This window comes from Engystomops pustulosus, chromosome 4 (assembly GCF_040894005.1).
Source record: "Engystomops pustulosus chromosome 4, aEngPut4.maternal, whole genome shotgun sequence".
Lineage (NCBI taxonomy): Eukaryota > Metazoa > Chordata > Amphibia > Anura > Leptodactylidae > Engystomops > Engystomops pustulosus.
Window position 1 is genome coordinate 195,195,679 of NC_092414.1, and position 18,354 is coordinate 195,214,032.

The following is an 18,354-nucleotide window of genomic DNA, read 5'->3' on the forward strand; positions in this document are numbered from 1 at the left end:
CCTATGTAACAACACCATACACTGCAATACAGTAGTATGGCATATGGTAGGAGCCATCAGACTATCTAGGATTGGAGTACCCTCAGGGGTATAAGAAATAGTGAAATAAAAAAAAAAATGTAAAAATCACAAACACGTTAAGTATCGCGGCATCCCAAAATGTCCGATCAAAAAATAAAACCGGTTATTGGTGGAAAATAGCGCCCAAAAAAGTGATCAAAAGGTCACACAGTCCTCAAAATGGAAGGAAATGAAAACATTAGCTCATCTCGCAAAACATTACACCTCACACAGCTCTGTACACTGAAGTCAGGAGGCGGCGAAACAATTTTTTTTTTTGGTACACATTGGGGCTCATTTACTAAGGCGCATTTTCGTTAGGATTCCCGACGATTTCCGTTTTGCGCCGTATTGCCCAGGAATTTTGGTGCACGTGATTGGATTTTGCCACATCGGCGCCGGCTTGCACACAACACAAATCAGGGGGCGGGCCGTCGGACAACCCGACAGATTCGGACTACGCACAGGATATGATAATTTGAATTGTGTTGCAAGACACAACCAGGAAGAAGCAGGTTGAACTCCGGCGGACCTCTGCGCAGAAGCGATGGATGCAGGAACTCGGGGCACAAGCCTAGTGAATCGCGGCAGACCCAAATCCTCGTCGGACAATGCACTGCGGGATCGTGACAGGAGCGGGTAAGTAAATCTGCCCCATTGTTTTAATTTGTACAGTACATGGCATGGAAAAATAAATAACTTCACTAAGAAGTAACATGTGTTACACAGAAAATAAACCCTCACACAGCTCTGTACACGGAAAAATTAAAAAGTTATGGATTTTTGTTAGTGGGGAACGAAAAATGAGCGAAAAAGGGCTGATTCCTTAAGGGGTTAAAGGAGTCATGCCAGTAAAGGTTTAATAGCTGTACAGCTATGTATCACAATCCTATACTCTTTTCGTAGCAATACATTTTTTTTCTAACAATTATCAACAGTGTTTATCTATACAGTAATTTATAATCCTCTATTGTTTTGTCACATGGATGTCAAAGTCCATGATCCGACCACAAGTCTAATGGAAGGAAGCTTAAAGATCAATATCGTCACCACAAGCCATTACTGTGACTAGATCAGTGGCACATTCTAGAGGAGACGTGGACAGAGGGAGATCTTATGGATGTGATAACCAGACCCCTCTCCTGCTATACCCAAAGTGTCCTATAATTACATATATATGTACGTATGTACCGTATGTATGTAATATCCCTTTAACTCAGTGTAAATAGAAACCTGGACCCTCAGAAAAAAAAATTGTTCTGACCAAATACTTGACTTTAACATGACAAGACTTTGGGTATGAATGATATACAGTACTGTAATACTGCCCCCTATGGACAAAATAATGGATTTTATAATATAAATATTGTTGTTTTTATTATTTTTCTTAAACATTTTAATAGAAAACATTTAAAGGGTTAATTTTTATGTTTTCCTCTGTCTCTACAGGGATTTATTAGCCAAAGATTTTGCTGTTTATACCTATGCAGAAGATGGGAGCAGATTGGTGAGCCCCCTCAATAGCCAGGTGTGTATTTAGGGACTGAAGGATCCCCATTGTGTTCGCAATAAACTGAAATGAAAGGTCTAGGTGGCGCTGTGCCCCATTGATGCCCATGTCTTCTTTAATTGTGAATAGACGTCTATGAGCCCACTTATTATACATATCGGCAGGGGGAACCTAAACACTCTGCTGCCTGAGGCAAGCTATAGACATCGCCCCTCCACCCCATACAACGTCTCATACCCATCCTGACATCAGCTGTGAAGAGACGCTATTTTATAATCATCTGGTCCTGCTTTGTAGCAGATAACTCCACCCCTGATGCTGCCCCCCCCACCTTGCTGCAGGTGGTGCTGCCGCCTGAGACGAGAGGCTCAACCCGCTTCTTGTTCACCCCTGAATGTCAGAGGCTGGCACTTACAGTAAACGGATTTGATAATCATGGTGTGTGCATTCTCGGCAGTACAGGACGTACATTTCCTCCAGACTGGACGAGGTATCACATCCTGTGTCCAGTACCAGTAGTATAAATCTGATATAGGACACAGGTCATGGGGGTGGTCCACAAATACGTCCTGTTCTGAGATGCAGCAGGAACTGGAATCATAAATATCAGTGGTCATCGGCCTTACATGGGAAATAAGTGGGTGTCCTGGAGGGTGACCGCATGAGACGGCTTCCTGTTATTATATCGCGCTGACTCTGCATTACTCCGGCCACTGAGTTGTGATGTGTTAAAGGGGAGGCTAATCAGTCAGGGTGCTAGTTGCTCAATATGTAGTCTAAGACAACCCCTTTAACAGTGTCTATACAGGAGACCCAATATAAAATAGTAATGCAACAAAAAAGTTCATTATATAATTTTATAATGTGTAACTATGTGTCTGGGACCTCCTGCGATCGACTATGATCTATGAGGAAAGCTGATACCAACTGTTATGTTATCCTGCAGCGCCACCACAGGTGAAATAAGGCATTACACATTGTCCGTTAAAAGCAAAGTTGTGAACATAGGACCCACCCTTACATTAACCTGCAATGATGATGGTTCATATACATTGTCTGTGTTCTGTAGTTGTCTAATTCTGCCCCTTTATATACCCCCAGGACTTGTGCCACTACAGGGGCTACGCAGAAGGACACCCCGAGTCCCGGGTAGCCATCAGCACCTGCTCAGGGCTTAGGTAAGTTTTCATTTTACACAAGACTTGCCCATAGTGACTGGCAAGGGGCATTGTTGTGCTGTGGGCCTTCACATTTAAAGGGGTGGTCCCAAATTTTCAAGTTTTTTTTTTTTACAGGATAAGGGATTTCAAGGTAATCTTGAAGGTCCTGCAGCTAAAAGCCCCACTGATCATGATAACAGGACCCCCAGCTATCCAGCGACCTGGTGCCCCATTCATTGGTATGGGAGTGCAGGTTCAGCTTGCCTTCTACCCACCATCCAATACTATGGGGGTGTAGGAAGTTGGTGAGCCTGGCATTCAGCTATCTCCAGGGATACCTGAGCGTTCTACTCAGCAATTTCCATGTGAATGGAGCGGCAGTAGGCGATGCTCAATCTGCCACTCCACCCATTAGTGAGAACAGGACCCCCATTATCCAGATTGCTGGGGGGGTCATGATGTTGCAGTACCAGTAGTTGACCTCTCACTCGTCACCTCGTTATCCCTCTAGAATGTGAATAGAAGATCATTTTAAGCTTGTTGCATCACCTTTTAAAGGGATTGTTCATCTCAGGTGCTTGTATTGTACCAGTAAATGCCAACCTCAGTCTTCATACACAATGACGAGCTCCTCTATAGTCATGCACATGGCTGTGTGTTTTCCTGCAGATGATGTGCAGATGTTAGGGGGACGCCCTTGGTTTCTAGGCAGAATGCCCATGAACAGATATTGGGATATTGTTTGTGTAATGAAAAGTTCTACAATTTTCCAATATATTTTCTGTTTCAACTCCTCGCGGTTTTCTAGAACTCTTCTTGCTGTCATTCTATAGGAAGCTTCATTGTTTACTTCTTGTTATATAGGCACTGGTCTCTGGCATGTGATATCACACAGGCGCACGGCTCGTTAATATTCCTGGCTGTGTGATGTCACACAGGTGCAGGGCTCGTTATATATCCCTAGTCATGTGATGTCACACAGGCGCACGGCTCGTTAATATCCCTAGTCTTGTGATGTCACACAGGAGCATGGCTTGTCATAGCTTTGGTCATGTGATGTCACACAGGTGCACAGCTTGTTGTATCCTTGGTCATGTGTTGTCACACAGGTGCACGACTCGTTATTTATCCCTGGTGATGAGATGTCACACAGGTGCACGGCTCGTTATATATCCCTGGTCATGTGATGTCACACAGGCGCAAGGCTCGTGGTATATCCCTAGACTTGTGATGTCACACAGGTCCATGGCTTGTCATAGCCTTTTGTCATGTTATGTCACACAGGTGCACAGCTCGTTATATCCCTGGTCATGTGTTGTCACACAGATGCACTACTTGTTATAACACACAGCTCTGATTACTTTCTGTGATACTAATGAGCTGTGCATCACATGAGCAGATTTATACACAGAAAGTAAACAATGAAGCTTCCTATGGAAAGACAGCAAGCAGAGATGTAGAAATCCGTGAGGTATTGAAAGTACAGAAAATGGTATAACTCTTCATTACTCAAATTACTGTATACCATTTTTTGCTGAAACTGGGCAACCCCATTAAGCTGCAGTAACACAGCTCTGCCACTTAACAGAGATGTTCTTCTGGCTGCTTACTCTGACATTTGGGGCTCCCCACAATCATCTGATGGCAAAATCTACTAATTATCACCATATCAGATGATAATACTTTTGTACTTACAAGTCATTTATTCTCCTTCACGGTGACGTTCGTGTCAGACGTCCACCATACTGGTGCTAATGTCATATCTATTGGATCTTATGTCATCAATATCGTTAACCTGGACAACAACTTTAAGAATATATTGAGTATAAATTACACTAGAACTTAGTTTTTAATATCTCTGCTTGCTGCTGTTGATGTTGCTCATGTGCCAGTATCTAAGTGGTGAGTAAATGACCCCCTTATTCGGATACAGCAATGTTACCTCTTCTCAACCCCCTTACATAAGCCAGATGTGGGTGTATAATTACTAACCCTGAGACCCTCTCTGTCTATACACCAGGGGTCTTCTGCACCTGAGTAAGGGGAGCTACGGCATCGAGCCTCTACAGAACTCTTCGGACTTTGAACACCTCATATATCGTCTGGAAGATGTGAAGCAGGAGCCGATGACCTGCGGCGTGTCTAGTCCTGCAGGGGGCGATGATGAGAGTCTACACAACCACTCGCCCAGCATGGTTCAGCTTCTACGTCGGGTAAGTACTACACCTACCGACATTAAAGGGGCCGGTCATTCTGCACCTGAAAAAATGTTTATACAAGACATTTTGTGTTCCATTCTATTAGGATAGAGCTGTTATCTGTGACTACTGGGAATCTAAGGTAGTCTCAGACACACCCCGTACTCCTCATTGGTTCAGGTAGCCACCCCCCCTTCCTTTGAATGGTCACTGTTTATACAAGTCTAAGTAGTAGTATGCACAACATACTCCACTACACCTTCATCTGTTCTCATTGAGAGGCAAGAATCCCTTTGAAGGAAATGGACCATCAAAATCCATCAGCACTTACTCATAGATCCAGGTACCGTGACTGTGGTAATCTTCTTATATTTGTCATCCATGGCTTCCTTTCTTCTAATATCAAGTTTTAAAATTATGTGATGAGCCAGAAGGGCTCTGGGGGTGTTACCAGAGCTCCTCCGTGCTGCAGATTTACAGGACGTGGTCCGTTAGGACCTTCTTCCCACCCTTTGCCTGATGGGGTTGCAAGGGGGTAAGTGCTCCTGCACAGTGTAACAGCCTGTGAAGCTGCAGCACGGAGGGGCTTTGGTAATGCCCCCAAGAGCACTCCAGGCTCATGAGTATAATTTTAACAGTTAATTTAAGAAGGAAGAAGGCCATGGATAATACAAATAAGAAGACGACCACAGTCATGGTGCCTTGTTTATCATGATGGATTTTCTTTAAGTTTTTCAAATCTGAGAACAAAATCGGGCATTAAAATTCATTGTGCCTAATCCTCATCATCTTATACAACCACCAACCATCCTGCCAAATTTCTTCTGTGTGCCGTCAGTGTTTCAGAGAAGTAGCCCTGATTATTGGTCGGTGCCATTTCTGAGCACTTATGAAAAGATAATGCGCCTGGGGCGGCAGGTGACGTCCGCCATGATGTGTTGTGTACACAAGAGGATTGCTGCGGTAGTGGTGGTTGCAGGATGGCAGATGTTTGGCGCTGTATATGGAGTATACAGTGTGTATGTCTGTGCCCATCTAATAGTTTCCTTCATCTCCTTGTGTCCAGAAGAAGAGAGCCGTCCTGCCCCAGACCAGATACGTGGAGCTCTTCCTGGTGGTGGACAAGGAAAGGGTAAGTCATGGAAGTTTCTAATTTTGGATACAAAAGTTGTGTGTATATATATATTAGTGAACCCCTTTCCGATCGAATTCAGGTGTTACACCAATGCCCAAGCACATAGAGGCCAACTTCTCTTCAGTTCATGAGTGTCTGTCTGGCAGGGTTATGGTTAAATCTGGGTTTAGTAGAAGCCATTGTGATACATTTTTGAGGCTGCAAGGTCAACGAAGACACTGGGGCAGATTTACTTACCGATCCAGCGGCGTGTTCTCTGTGGTGGATTCGGGTCTTCCGGCGATTCACAAAGGTAGTTCCTCCGCCGTCCACCAGATGTTGCTGCTGCGCTGAAGTTCCCCGAGGCCCGCTGGAATGCCCTGAAGGTAAGTGCAAGTTGCGCAACACATTTTTTTTTAAAATGCGGCGTTTTTTCAGAATCCGTCGGGTTTTCGTTCGGCCACGCCGCTCCGCCCCCCCCCCCCATTTCCGTCGCGTGCATGCGGGCGCCAATGCGCCAAAATCCGATCGCGTGCGCCAATATCCCAGGGGAATACAGGCGCAAATTGGAAATATTCGGGTAACACGTCGGGAAAACGCGAATCCGGCCCTTAGTAAATGACCCCCCTAGCACCTCAACCTTCTCCTGGAATGGAGATTACATGACGGATCTTCTCATCCAGCATTAGCCCCTCGCCACATAATATCCCATTGTCCCACTATAAATTGCTACTCCTTAAAGGGATTTTCCATTTCTCAAGTCATTCATGAGCGTTACCTAGGATTGCTCATCCATGTCAGATTAGGCCTCATGCAGATGAATGTATGCTACACCCAGGTCGCAACCCGGGCATAGCTTAGCATGCTGGCTGAAGAAGGAGAGCGCTCCTCGCCCCTCCCCACAATGCACTACTATGGTGACCGTATGCTAGCTGCTGTTCATACGGCTACCTACCATATGGCGCCATATACTTTCATGTGCAAGGTCTTAGTCAGAAGGATCCGAGGCTTTGGATCCCTGTCCATCAGCTGATATTGGGATATAGAGAAGTCCAGACCTGTTTTCTGTGTTGTGACTCAGCTCCTATACAATTCATTAAGAAGTCAGCTGCAGTTTCCAACACTGGCCACCACACTAAGGATGGCGCTAGTCTTATCTCTCCATTCATTGGCTGCTGGAGGTGCAGACCCCCAATGACCTTATATTGATGACCTGTCCTGTTGGAGAAGACCATCAATACAATTACTTTGTGAGCCCCTTCAATTCTTTTTTGTCTCTCATGTTCCAGCTTTCATTTCTGGAATTGTCTCCGAGCAGTAATTCCCATCCGTGTATAATCTCCGTCCAGAGCTGAAATTTGGCTCCGATGTGATTGTACTTTGCGCAGCTCTGTTTTTTAGCTGAACCCCTGATCAGATTTGAGGGAACACCATTGATTGTTGTCATAAGAATCCTCACTTCTTTAATAGTGTTTACTAAAGTTCTACCCTAAAGTTTCCAAAAATCCGGACTGTGAGCAGATGTTTGGCAGGCGAGGCCGTGTATGGGTGGGATCCGGGGATACTGGCGGCTCTGTACAGATGTGCGTCATGTGACACCTGATGATCACGGATCAGTACCGCTGCGTGTCCTAGTCATGTGCATCACTACTGTTAACCTATGAAGACCCCGGGGATGTATTTATTACACATTTTTCACAAATTATAATCCTGAAGTTTTTTTTTTTTGTTGTTCTCTACAAATAAATTTAAGGGGGTTGTCCTGCACAAACACATTAAAGGTATTGTCCATAGGTTAACAAAACATGGCTGCTTTCTTCTAAAAAAAAAATCAACTTCCTCATCTGACCATGGGGTATTGCAACTTGGCTCCATTCATCTCTATATACAGCTGAGCTGCAATACCAATAAGAACCATGATCAGGTGTGGCGCTATATTTTTCTATTTTTTTTTTATTGAAGAAACCTTCCATGTTTTTCAAACTGTGGACAACCCCTTTAATTGGCAAACTATGAATTGTAGGGGTGTGATACCCAGCACCACCACTAATCAGCTGACCGGTGCTATGGACAGATCCAGTGTTGACCCTGCAATTACCACTCCTATAAACAGGTCATTTATAGATTAGGGCTGCACACTCCCTTTAAATTCAGCAAGGTGTTTGAGTGACCCGGTCCCATACTAGTTCTCAGGTGATATCTGCTATAGCACCAGCAGTAGAGCAGTGTACGGTAGGGGTGGTGCCTGAGGGAGCATCTTTTTAACCACTTAGATGTCTCGGCTGCTTTTCACCACTGCATACAAGGGGTAAAACCGTCAAGATCCTCTTTAGAGCGGTCTAACAGCCATAATTAAAGGTATCCATTACCTAAATGGTGACTGTATAGGGTTGTCAGGTTCCTCTCCCTCTGCAATCCAAATCTAGACTGCAGCGCTCCAGTGTCGTATTGCTTCTCCCTAAGCCTTGGTAACTGCAGCGAAGGATGGAAACCATTATTTACCTGGACTGGGCTTACAATAGCCCAAAGTCCATTCTTTTTAAGCCCTCCGGACTTGGGGTAGGTAGGTGCTTCATCTATGACATTGGGGGTCATTTACTAAGGGCCCGATTCGCGTTTTCCCGACGTGTTACCCGAATATTTCCGATTTGCCCTGTATTGCCCCAGGATTTTGGCGCAAGCGATCGGATTGTGGCGCATCGGCGATGGCATGCACGCAACGGGGGCGTGTCCGAACGGAAACCCGACGGATTCGGAAAAAACGCCGCATTTAAAAAAAAAAAGTGTCGCGGGACTCGCGCTTACTTTCACTAGGAATAGGCCGGTGTACTTCAGTGCATTCCAGCGGGCCTCGGGGAACTTCAGCGCAGCAGCGCCACCTGGTGGACGTCGGAGGAACTGCCTTAGTGAATCCCGGCCAGACCCGAATCCACTGCAGAGAACGCGCCGCTGGATCGCAAATGGACCGGGTAAGTAATCTGCCCCTGTGTGTGAACTCTCGAGAAAACCTCACACCAGGGTCTGGCCTCGCTCCAGTGTATAACACATCACAAAACCCTCCATATTGTACATCACTCCCTCTATGTTAGAGTGATGCCGTTTTTAGTCACTTGTGGCCTGTATGAGGTGTCTGACGGATTCATGACTCTCCACATGGAATCTGTAGGATTGGAGCAGTATTATAGTAGTTATATTCCTGTACGTAGGGGGCAGTATTATAGTAGTTATATTCTTGTACATAGGGCAGTATTATAGTAGTTATATTCTTGTACATAGGGGGCAGTATTATAGTAGTATTATTCTTGTACATAGGGAGCAGTATTATAGTAGTTATATTCTTGTACATAGGGGCAGTATTATAGTAGTTGTATTCTTGTACATAGGGGGCAGTATTATAGTAGTTATATTGCTGTACATAGGGGGCAGTATTATAGTAGTTATATTCTTGTACATAGGAGGTAGTATTATAGTAGTTATATTCTTGTACATAGGGGGCAGGATTATAGTAGTTATATTCTTGTACATAGGGGGCAGTATTATAGTAGTTATATTCTTGTACATAGGGGGCAGGATTATAGTAGTTATATTCTTGTACATAGGGGGCAGTATTATAGTAGTTATATTCTTGTACATAGGGGGCAGTATTATAGTAGTTATATTCTTGTACATAGGGGGCAGTATTATAGTAGTTATATTCTTGTACATAGGAGGTAGTATTATAGTAGTTATATTCTTGTACATAGGGGGCAGGATTATAGTAGTTATATTCTTGTACATAGGGGGCAGTATTATAGTAGTTATATTCTTGTACATAGGGGGCAGGATTATAGTAGTTATATTCTTGTACATAGGGGGCAGTATTATAGTAGTTATATTCTTGTACATAGGGAGCAGTATTATAGTAGTTATATTCCTGTACATAGGGGGCAGTATTATAGTAGTTATATTCTTGTACATAGGGGGCAGTATTATAGTAGTTATATTCTTGTACACAGGGGGCAATATTATAGTAGTTATATTCTTGTACATAGGGGGCAGTATTATAGTAGGTATATTCTTGTACATAGGGGGCAGTATTATAGTAATATTCTTGTACATAGGGGGCAGTATTATAGTAGTTATATTCTTGTACATAGGGGGCAGTATTATAGTAGTTATATTCTTGTACATAGGGGGCAGTATTATAGTAGTTATATTCTTGTACATAGGGGGCAGGATTATAGTAGTTATATTCTTGTACATAGGGGGCAGGATTATAGTAGTTATATTCTTGTACATAGGGGGCAGTATTATAGTAGTTATATTCTTGTACATAGGGGGCAGTATTATAGTAGTTATATTCCTGTACATAGGGGGCAGTATTATAGTAGTTATAATCTTGTACATAGGGGGCAGTATTATAGTGGTTATATTCTTGTACATAGGGGGCAGTATTATAGTAGTCATATTCTTGTACATAGGGGGCAGTATTATAGTAGTTATATTCTTGTACATAGGGGGCAGTATTATAGTAGTTATATTCCTGTACATAGGGGGCAGTATTATAGTAGTTATATTCTTGTACATAGGGAGCAGTATTATAGTAGTTATATTCTTGTACATAGGGGGCAGGATTATAGTAGTTATATTCCTGTACATAGAGGGCAGTATTATAGTAGTTATATTCCTGTACACAGGGGGCAGTATTATAGTAGTTATATTCTTGTACATAGGGGGCAGTATTATAGTAGTTATATTCCTGTACATAGGGAGCAGTATTATAGTAGTTATATTCCTGTACATAGGGGGCAGTATTATAGTCGTTATATTCTTGTACATAGGGAGCAGTATTATAGTAGTTATATTCCTGTACATAGGGGGCAGTATTATAGTAGTTATATTCCTGTACATAGGGGGCAGTATTATAGTAGTTATATTCCTGTACATAGGGGGCAGTATTATAGTAGTTATATTCTTGTATATAGGGGGCAGTATTATAGTAGTTATATTCTTGTATATAGGGGGCAGTATTATAGTAGTTATATTCTTGTATATAGGGGGCAGTATTATAGTAGTTATATTCTTGTATATAGGGGGCAGTATTATAGTAGTTATATTCTTGTACATAGGGGGCAGTATTATAGTAGTTATATTCCTGTACATAGGGGGCAGTATTATAGTAGTTATATTCTTGTACATAAGGGGCAGTATTATAGTAGTTATATTCTTGTACATAGGGGGCAGTATTATAGTAGTTATATTCTTGTACATAAGGGGGCAGTATTATAGTAGTTATATTCTTGTACATAGGGGGCAGTATTATAGTAGTTATATTCCTGTACATAGGGGGCAGTATTATAGTAGTTATATTCTTGTACATAGGGAGCAGTATTATAGTAGTTATATTCTTGTACATAGGGGGCAGTATTATAGTAGTTATATTCCTGTACATAGGGGGCAGTATTATAGTAGTTATTTTCCTGTACATAGGGGGCAGTATTATAGTAGTTATATTCTTGTAAAATGTATGTAATAGCTGAGCCTAGCCCTAGTTTTACACTTACTATCCCCAGCACTGGATTGTACGGCTGCACATCTGTTATTGGATCATTCCTCAGAATCCCCCGGACATTTCCGCCCTGTGTCAGCCCGTTCTCCCCTAATCTCCATAATTTGAGAGCGCCGTGTCCATATGCTGACACCCTGGATCCTAATATCTCCATTCCTACTGCCGTCATTTTGCCTCCACATCCAAATATGTAATTAGAAACGTCAGCAGATATTTCTCCCTGTTGTTCTGTATCCTCCTATGATGCGTCCCCTTCATAGACCTCAATCATTACAGCTAATACTGGGGTTATATGTGATATGGCGTCCCCTAGCATTTATTTCTATTATAAAGGAAGCCAGCAAGGTGCATCATGCTCATATAAAGTCCAAAACCTCCATGTGCCGGGCTACCCAGTGCATCGTGGGTTGTCCTCACACTGTTGTGCTCTTAGCTCTCTATTTTGCTGTTGTGGCTGCTTTAATATCCTAACATAAACTACTACAGCTTTTACTGAGAGTGGAGGAGCTATAAAACCGTTCAATGCAGAGATCTCACAGCACAACAGTGTGAGGATCTGCACCCAGTGTACTAAGTCCAGCTACAATCCTGGAATATAAATATTATATAACATATATATTCTCTGATCTGTCTTGCAGTATGACATGTTGGGAAGGAATGACACCGCCGTACGAGCCCAGATGGTAGAGCTGTCTAATTACCTGGACATTGTGAGTATGACAAACCCTTACCTACATTTTTGTCAGGGAACATAAAGTTGTGGAATATAACCATTGACCATGAATATACGAAGCCGCTGTTTCTGGAAGGAGCTTCTTTAAGGAGGAGCTGAGGAGATAGGACACGACTTACAATCTGCAGGCAGAATGTTATAAAGCAGGAGGAGCTGAGCAGATTATACATGGTGTCCTATCTGCAGGCAGCATGTTATAGAGTAGGAGGAGCTGAGCAGATTGTACATAGTGTCCTATCTGCAGGCAGCATGTTATAGAGTAGGAGGAGCTGAGCAGATTGTATATAGTGTCCTATCTGCAGGCAGCATGTTATAGAGCAGGAGGAGCTGAGCAGATTGTACATAGTGTCCTATCTGCAGGCAGCATGTTATAGAGTAGGAGATGCTGAGCAGATTGTATATAGTGTCCTATCTGCAGGCAGCATGTTATAGAGCAGGTGCAGCTGAGCAGATTCTACGTAGTGTCCTATCTGCAGGCAGCATGTTACATAGCAGGAGGAGCTGAGCAGATTGTACATAGTGTCCTATCTGTAGGCAGCATGTTATAGAGCAGGAGGAGCTGAGCAGATTGTATTTCTCCTATTCTAGATGTACTCTATGCTGAATATAAGGATTGTCCTGGTGGGGCTGGAGATCTGGACAAATATGAATCACATCAACATTGACGGCTCGGCTGGAGAAGTGCTCGGCCGTTTCGTGCAGTGGCGAGAGGCAGAACTACTATCGCGGCGCAGGCATGACAGCGCACAGCTAGTACTGTAAGTAAACCTACTATACTGATGTAGCAGAGCTGGGTTTGTCCTACAACCAATAGCCATTGACAAATATCTGGTCTGAGGGTCACATTGTCCTATAGAATGAATCTATAAGGCCACAACAAGAATTCCTATATTGATATTCACTATATCAGTGTATACTGTCTGATATAAATATCTGGTAGTTGTCAATTCCTGCACTTGGATCTGTCAGAAAAATGACCTGTCCCTCTGTGTGATCAGACAGCACAAAGATAATACCAGGACCTCCCGGTACCACTGCCGGATGCCACCATATTGGTTTCTATAGTAAATCCTTCATGTGACGCTGCCATCTGCTGGTTGTGTGATGTAATACAAATTATTCAGCTATCACCGATATCCTGTTACAGGTAACAAGGCCGGAAGTGTTCGCTTTCCCTGCAGCGCCTCCAAAGGGCAGATGAGGCATTGCATGGAGCACATTGATATAATTCCTTTTCTTGCAGACTTCTTGGAGTTACTACAGGGTGTACGGAGCGATTGCCATTAGTCATTTTTACAAAAAAAAATTAAAAAATAAATTTTATTGATTGTTTTGCAGGAAGAGATATTTCGGCGGCACAGCAGGGATGGCCTTTGTGGGTACCATTTGTTCTAGGAGCCACGCGGGAGGCATAAACGTGGTATGTTATCAGTTTGGAGGAATTACATTTAACCCCTTAATACTAATACGCCTTTATACGGCAATCACTAAGGGATTTTAACTTCTGCTTACACCATTTTACATGTGATCCATGCTATGCAGGGCCAGTACTCTATCACGTATGATCAGAAGACTACAATCATGGGTATTTAACTCCATAGATGCCTGTCACTCTTGTCCTGTTACCCAAGTCTCCTATAAGCCTGAGGCCTGATGTCCAGAGGTCTCCTTTCTATATACATTTGGGAGCAGATTTATTTCCTAAAAATTAGACTGGACACTTGTATACAGCACCGTATTTAGCATTGTTTATTTCTGTGTGATAAATCTGTCTAGTGAGCTACAGTTCAACCAGCAAACGAAACTTCCATGCATTAGATTTGTGTAAAGCAAGGACTCCCATCCTGGGAAAGTTTTGCAGTCCTTGGGATCGAGCCTACACAGATTTGTGTGCACCCGGCCTATCGCATTATACTCCCTCCGTTATAAGCATTTGTTCTAAGCATTCCCAACGTATCCTTACAATGGCAGCAACGTGCACCACTGTATGCTCGTATAGTTGGAGACGTCCTCTGGTTTGGCTCCTCCCCCCTGAAAGGAGGGGGAGGAGTGAACATCATCATCGGCCAATGTTCTGCTGCTGATGTTCTGGTTGTGTCTCCTAAGTGACATAAATGTCCTTATACACGGACTCAGCGGAGTCCGGGGATGGAGGCTTTTGTTTAATGTATACTGCTCCCTTCAACAGGCAGCGGATTATATAGGGCAGTCTGAGTTATTTTCTATCCAGTGTTTCCTGTTGGATGTGATGTATATTAAACCCAATCAAACGGTCCCAAAATGGCACAAAAAAAGCTTATGACACCAAAATGATTCGATGCAAACTATTGGCCAAGTTTTTTTTTTTTTTTTTTTAAAAAGGGCAGGATCATCTTCCATGTATTGAGCAGGTGAAGAAGCAGAGCTGCAGATTAGGAGTCAGAGCTGCACCCTGACCCTCTGACAGACGTGACTTTAGATCAGTGGTGGGGGCCTAGTCCAGGCAGACCACAAAATACTTATAGGGGAAGGGGAGTATCCGTCCTCCAGAATTTCCCTATGATTGATAATTGTGTGTTATCTTTCTTATAGTTCTCACATCAGAACGTGCCGTCCTTCTCATCCATCGTCGCCCATGAACTGGGTCACAATCTGGGGATGAATCACGATGACGAGCGGCGATGCTCCTGCCCTACCAAGTACTGCATCATGAACTCCGGAGCCTCGTAAGTCCAGCGTGGAGGGGCTCGTCTGCAGTCGGGAATTATCAAACATATTGGGAAAGATTGAGAAAGCTATTTTCTATGAGAGAACCTGGCCTATAGATCCTGTGACATACGTGCTCAGGACCCCACAAAAATGAGAACATAACCTACTTATAGGTGAATTTGTTAGGACAAAAAGAGCCTGTACCAAACAATGATCTTATAATGGGAAATGTGAATGGAATGAGTTTAACAGGACTTGCACGCCAGTTTTCTAGATACACATTACCCACAAAGGAAATCTACCATCAAAATCCATCCTGAGAACCCAGAGACATTTACTTATAGATCCAGGCATTGTGTGGGAATCTGAAGGGCTCTGAGGGGTTGATACCAGAGCCCCTCCCTCAGGGGCATAACTAGCATAAGCTGGGCCCCACAGCAGACTTCTCCATGTGGCCCCTCTTCCGCTTAAAGTAAAATATGCACATACGTTTATACACCTTTACACATGTATACACAAATTATGCCAGATGCCAGGGCCCCCTACACTGCGGGCCCTATAGCAGCTGCCATAGCTGCTACCGCTGTAGTTACACCCCTGTTCTCTGTACTGCAACTGGATTAAACCACAATTTCTAGCAAAGGAATGAGAAAAGAGAGTAAAGAGAAATGGGAAACTCAGAATATCCGGACATTTAGTCTTTCTATGACTTTAAGGCTACATTCACACTAACGTATGGGGGACGTATATACGGCCGACGTATATACGGCCGATATACGTCCCCCATACACTTCTATGGGCGCACGGCACCCTACGGGAGCGGTACGGTGCAGCACACGTGCGGCACCGTACCGTTCCGTATCCGGGAAAAAGATAGGACCTGTCCTATCTTTTCCCGTAATACGGCGCCGTGCGCCATAGGTTGCTATGGAGAGGGGCGGGGGTGAGCTGCGCTCACCTCCTCCTCCTCTCCCCGTACACTGCCGTTGCCCGCTACGGTACGGTACGGGCGGGCAACGGCAGTGTGAATATAGCCTAACACGTAGTTCCACTTTCCCGCCATACAGGGATTCTAAGAACTTCAGCAGTTGCAGTGAAGACGACTTTGAGAAGTTAATTCTGAACAAAGGTGGAAATTGCCTCCTGAACGTGCCCCGACCAGACGAGTCCTACACCGCCCCCTTCTGTGGGAACAAGTTGGTGGACCCAGGAGAGGAGTGCGACTGCGGAAGTGAAAAGGTAAAGGAACTTAAGAGCAGATATGTAACATCACTGACTTAAAGGGGTATTTTGGCATTTATTTATCATTTGGTTACATATCATAGACTCATGTGTCACTTCCATTTGTCACATATTACATTTGCAGCCTAGACCCATTCAAGTGAACCAAGATGCAATACCAAGCACAGACACTATACAGTGTACAGAGCTCTGCTGTCAAGACCTTTAGTCTTGAAACAGCCCTGATATTAATTACCTTTTCTACTGATGGGTAATCAATAAAAAAATATTGAAATCTACCATTGATGTGATGCATTATGAAGCAAACATACCTTGAGAATGCTGTAGCTACACTGATGCATGATCATATCTTGGTTAATCCCTGAACTGAGTGGTTTTGCTGAAAAAACAATTATAACATTCAGGACCTTGGGAAAGCTGGGTCAGTCTGGCTGCTTAGATCAACACATTAGACACCGAGCTTGTAATTACAAATGGAGGTTAGTCAAGACATGACTAATGAACCTGAGCTGGATCACTCATACACAGCAGCGGAGGGATGGTGTAGCTATTGATTATTCTGCCTTCAGGCACAACCCAGGGATTACATCATCCTCTCCTGCAGAGAATAACTTGTGTGCTGGGACAAGCGCTGAAGCAGCCATAGAAGCCACAGAGCTTCATTATCATAATGTTATATCTGTTTTATCAGCAAAACCCCTCAGCTCAGGGAGTAACCAGGATATGATCCTGCATCAGTGCAGCTACAGCAGTCTCAAGGTCTGTTTGCTTCATAATGCATCTAATCAAATGGTAGGTTTCCTTTAAAGTTTTAATAGAGCACTGCCCCCTAGTGGCCATGTAGCATGAGATTTGATCCCTGAACTATTATAAAGCAATGGCATAGGAGATGCTATTCTCTAAAATGAGAACACACATTGAATTTTATCCAGTGTGGATATAGCAGTGTTGGTTTAGTAACCTGACATCAATGTTTAGTAATTCAGGCTGTGTAAAGGTAACAATAATAAGAGGTGTGCCTGATGGCTTCTTTGGGGACTTCCTGATGATGGCAAATAACAATGGAGAGTCCTGATTCCTCCTTATCTGTGATAGGTGAATAAATGTTTGTTTTCTTGGTGAATTCTAGGAGTGTGAGAAGGATCCCTGTTGCCAGCCAGGGACATGCAAACTACGATCAGGAGCCCAGTGTGCAACTGGTTCCTGCTGCCAAAACTGCCGGGTCTGTATTTTATATACATACATCACTGTATACACACAGGTATCCCAGAACCTAAGTATTTTATAGTAAAATTAGTGATCATTTCCTATTTAAAGGGGAATTTCACTTTGTTGTGGGCTAGCAAGGTTTTCTGTGTCCTCCTATCCTGATGTTTTTATGAAATGCATTAAGGGTTTATGCTGGACCCATTACGGTCCCCTTGATTGCAATTGTAAATTTAACAAATAGCCTTTTCATTTTAAGAATAAGACTTTATACAAAGTCATAAAATAAGGGTTTTTGTATACTAAAGACATATCCGTATAGGGGTTGTGGGGAAGAGAAGTCACTTTTTTGACATCCGCTTATTTCCTTCTTACATTTTCTATCAGTTTTCTCCCGGTGGTACCGTGTGCCGAGCCATGGCCAACGAATGCGACCTCCCTGAGTATTGCAATGGTTCTTCGCCTTTCTGCCAACCAGACGTCTTCCTTCAGGATGGAAACCCCTGCCAAAACAACCAAGCCTATTGCTACAATGGCATCTGCCAGTATTACGATGCCCAGTGCCAAGGAATATTTGGACAGAGTAAGACCTTGATCTCTAGGATGCTTGATCATGCAGCGTTGTGCAGGGGGCTGCAATTAAATTAAAAAACTGTAGCCAAAATAAAATACACAGCTAAAACATGTCTAAGCTTAAAAAAAAAACTTTATATGATTATCTCGTAGATGCAAAGGCAGCTGCTCCTGTTTGTTTCCAAAATGTAAACTCCAAAGGTGACCGATTTGGGAATTGTGGATACCAAGGCAACGCCTACAAATCTTGTGAATCACGGTAAGTCAAAAGCTTTGTCCAAGAGAACACTTGGTGAAACTCAACTTGACAGTGTTTAATCCG

The 18,354-nt window shown here is 43.4% G+C and overlaps 1 protein-coding gene across 2 annotated transcripts in view; it reads left to right on the forward strand.

Annotated features, from left to right (window-relative positions):
- ADAM9 (ADAM metallopeptidase domain 9) overlaps positions 1-18,354 on the forward strand; it is a 55,369-nt gene that overhangs the window by 23,991 nt on the left and 13,024 nt on the right. Inside the window, exons 4-15 of one of the 2 annotated variants that reach the window (XM_072149245.1) lie at positions 1,510-1,588; positions 2,672-2,748; positions 4,751-4,943; positions 5,995-6,060; positions 12,229-12,300; positions 12,912-13,081; positions 13,662-13,743; positions 14,895-15,028; positions 16,079-16,250; positions 17,383-17,475; positions 17,847-18,042; positions 18,186-18,291. In XM_072149245.1, the coding sequence (XP_072005346.1) occupies positions 1,510-1,588; positions 2,672-2,748; positions 4,751-4,943; positions 5,995-6,060; positions 12,229-12,300; positions 12,912-13,081; positions 13,662-13,743; positions 14,895-15,028; positions 16,079-16,250; positions 17,383-17,475; positions 17,847-18,042; positions 18,186-18,291 (1,440 nt within the window). The remainder of the gene's footprint in view (positions 1-1,509; positions 1,589-2,671; positions 2,749-4,750; positions 4,944-5,994; positions 6,061-12,228; positions 12,301-12,911; positions 13,082-13,661; positions 13,744-14,894; positions 15,029-16,078; positions 16,251-17,382; positions 17,476-17,846; positions 18,043-18,185; positions 18,292-18,354) is intronic. The other variant, XM_072149246.1, reaches the window with a different exon arrangement.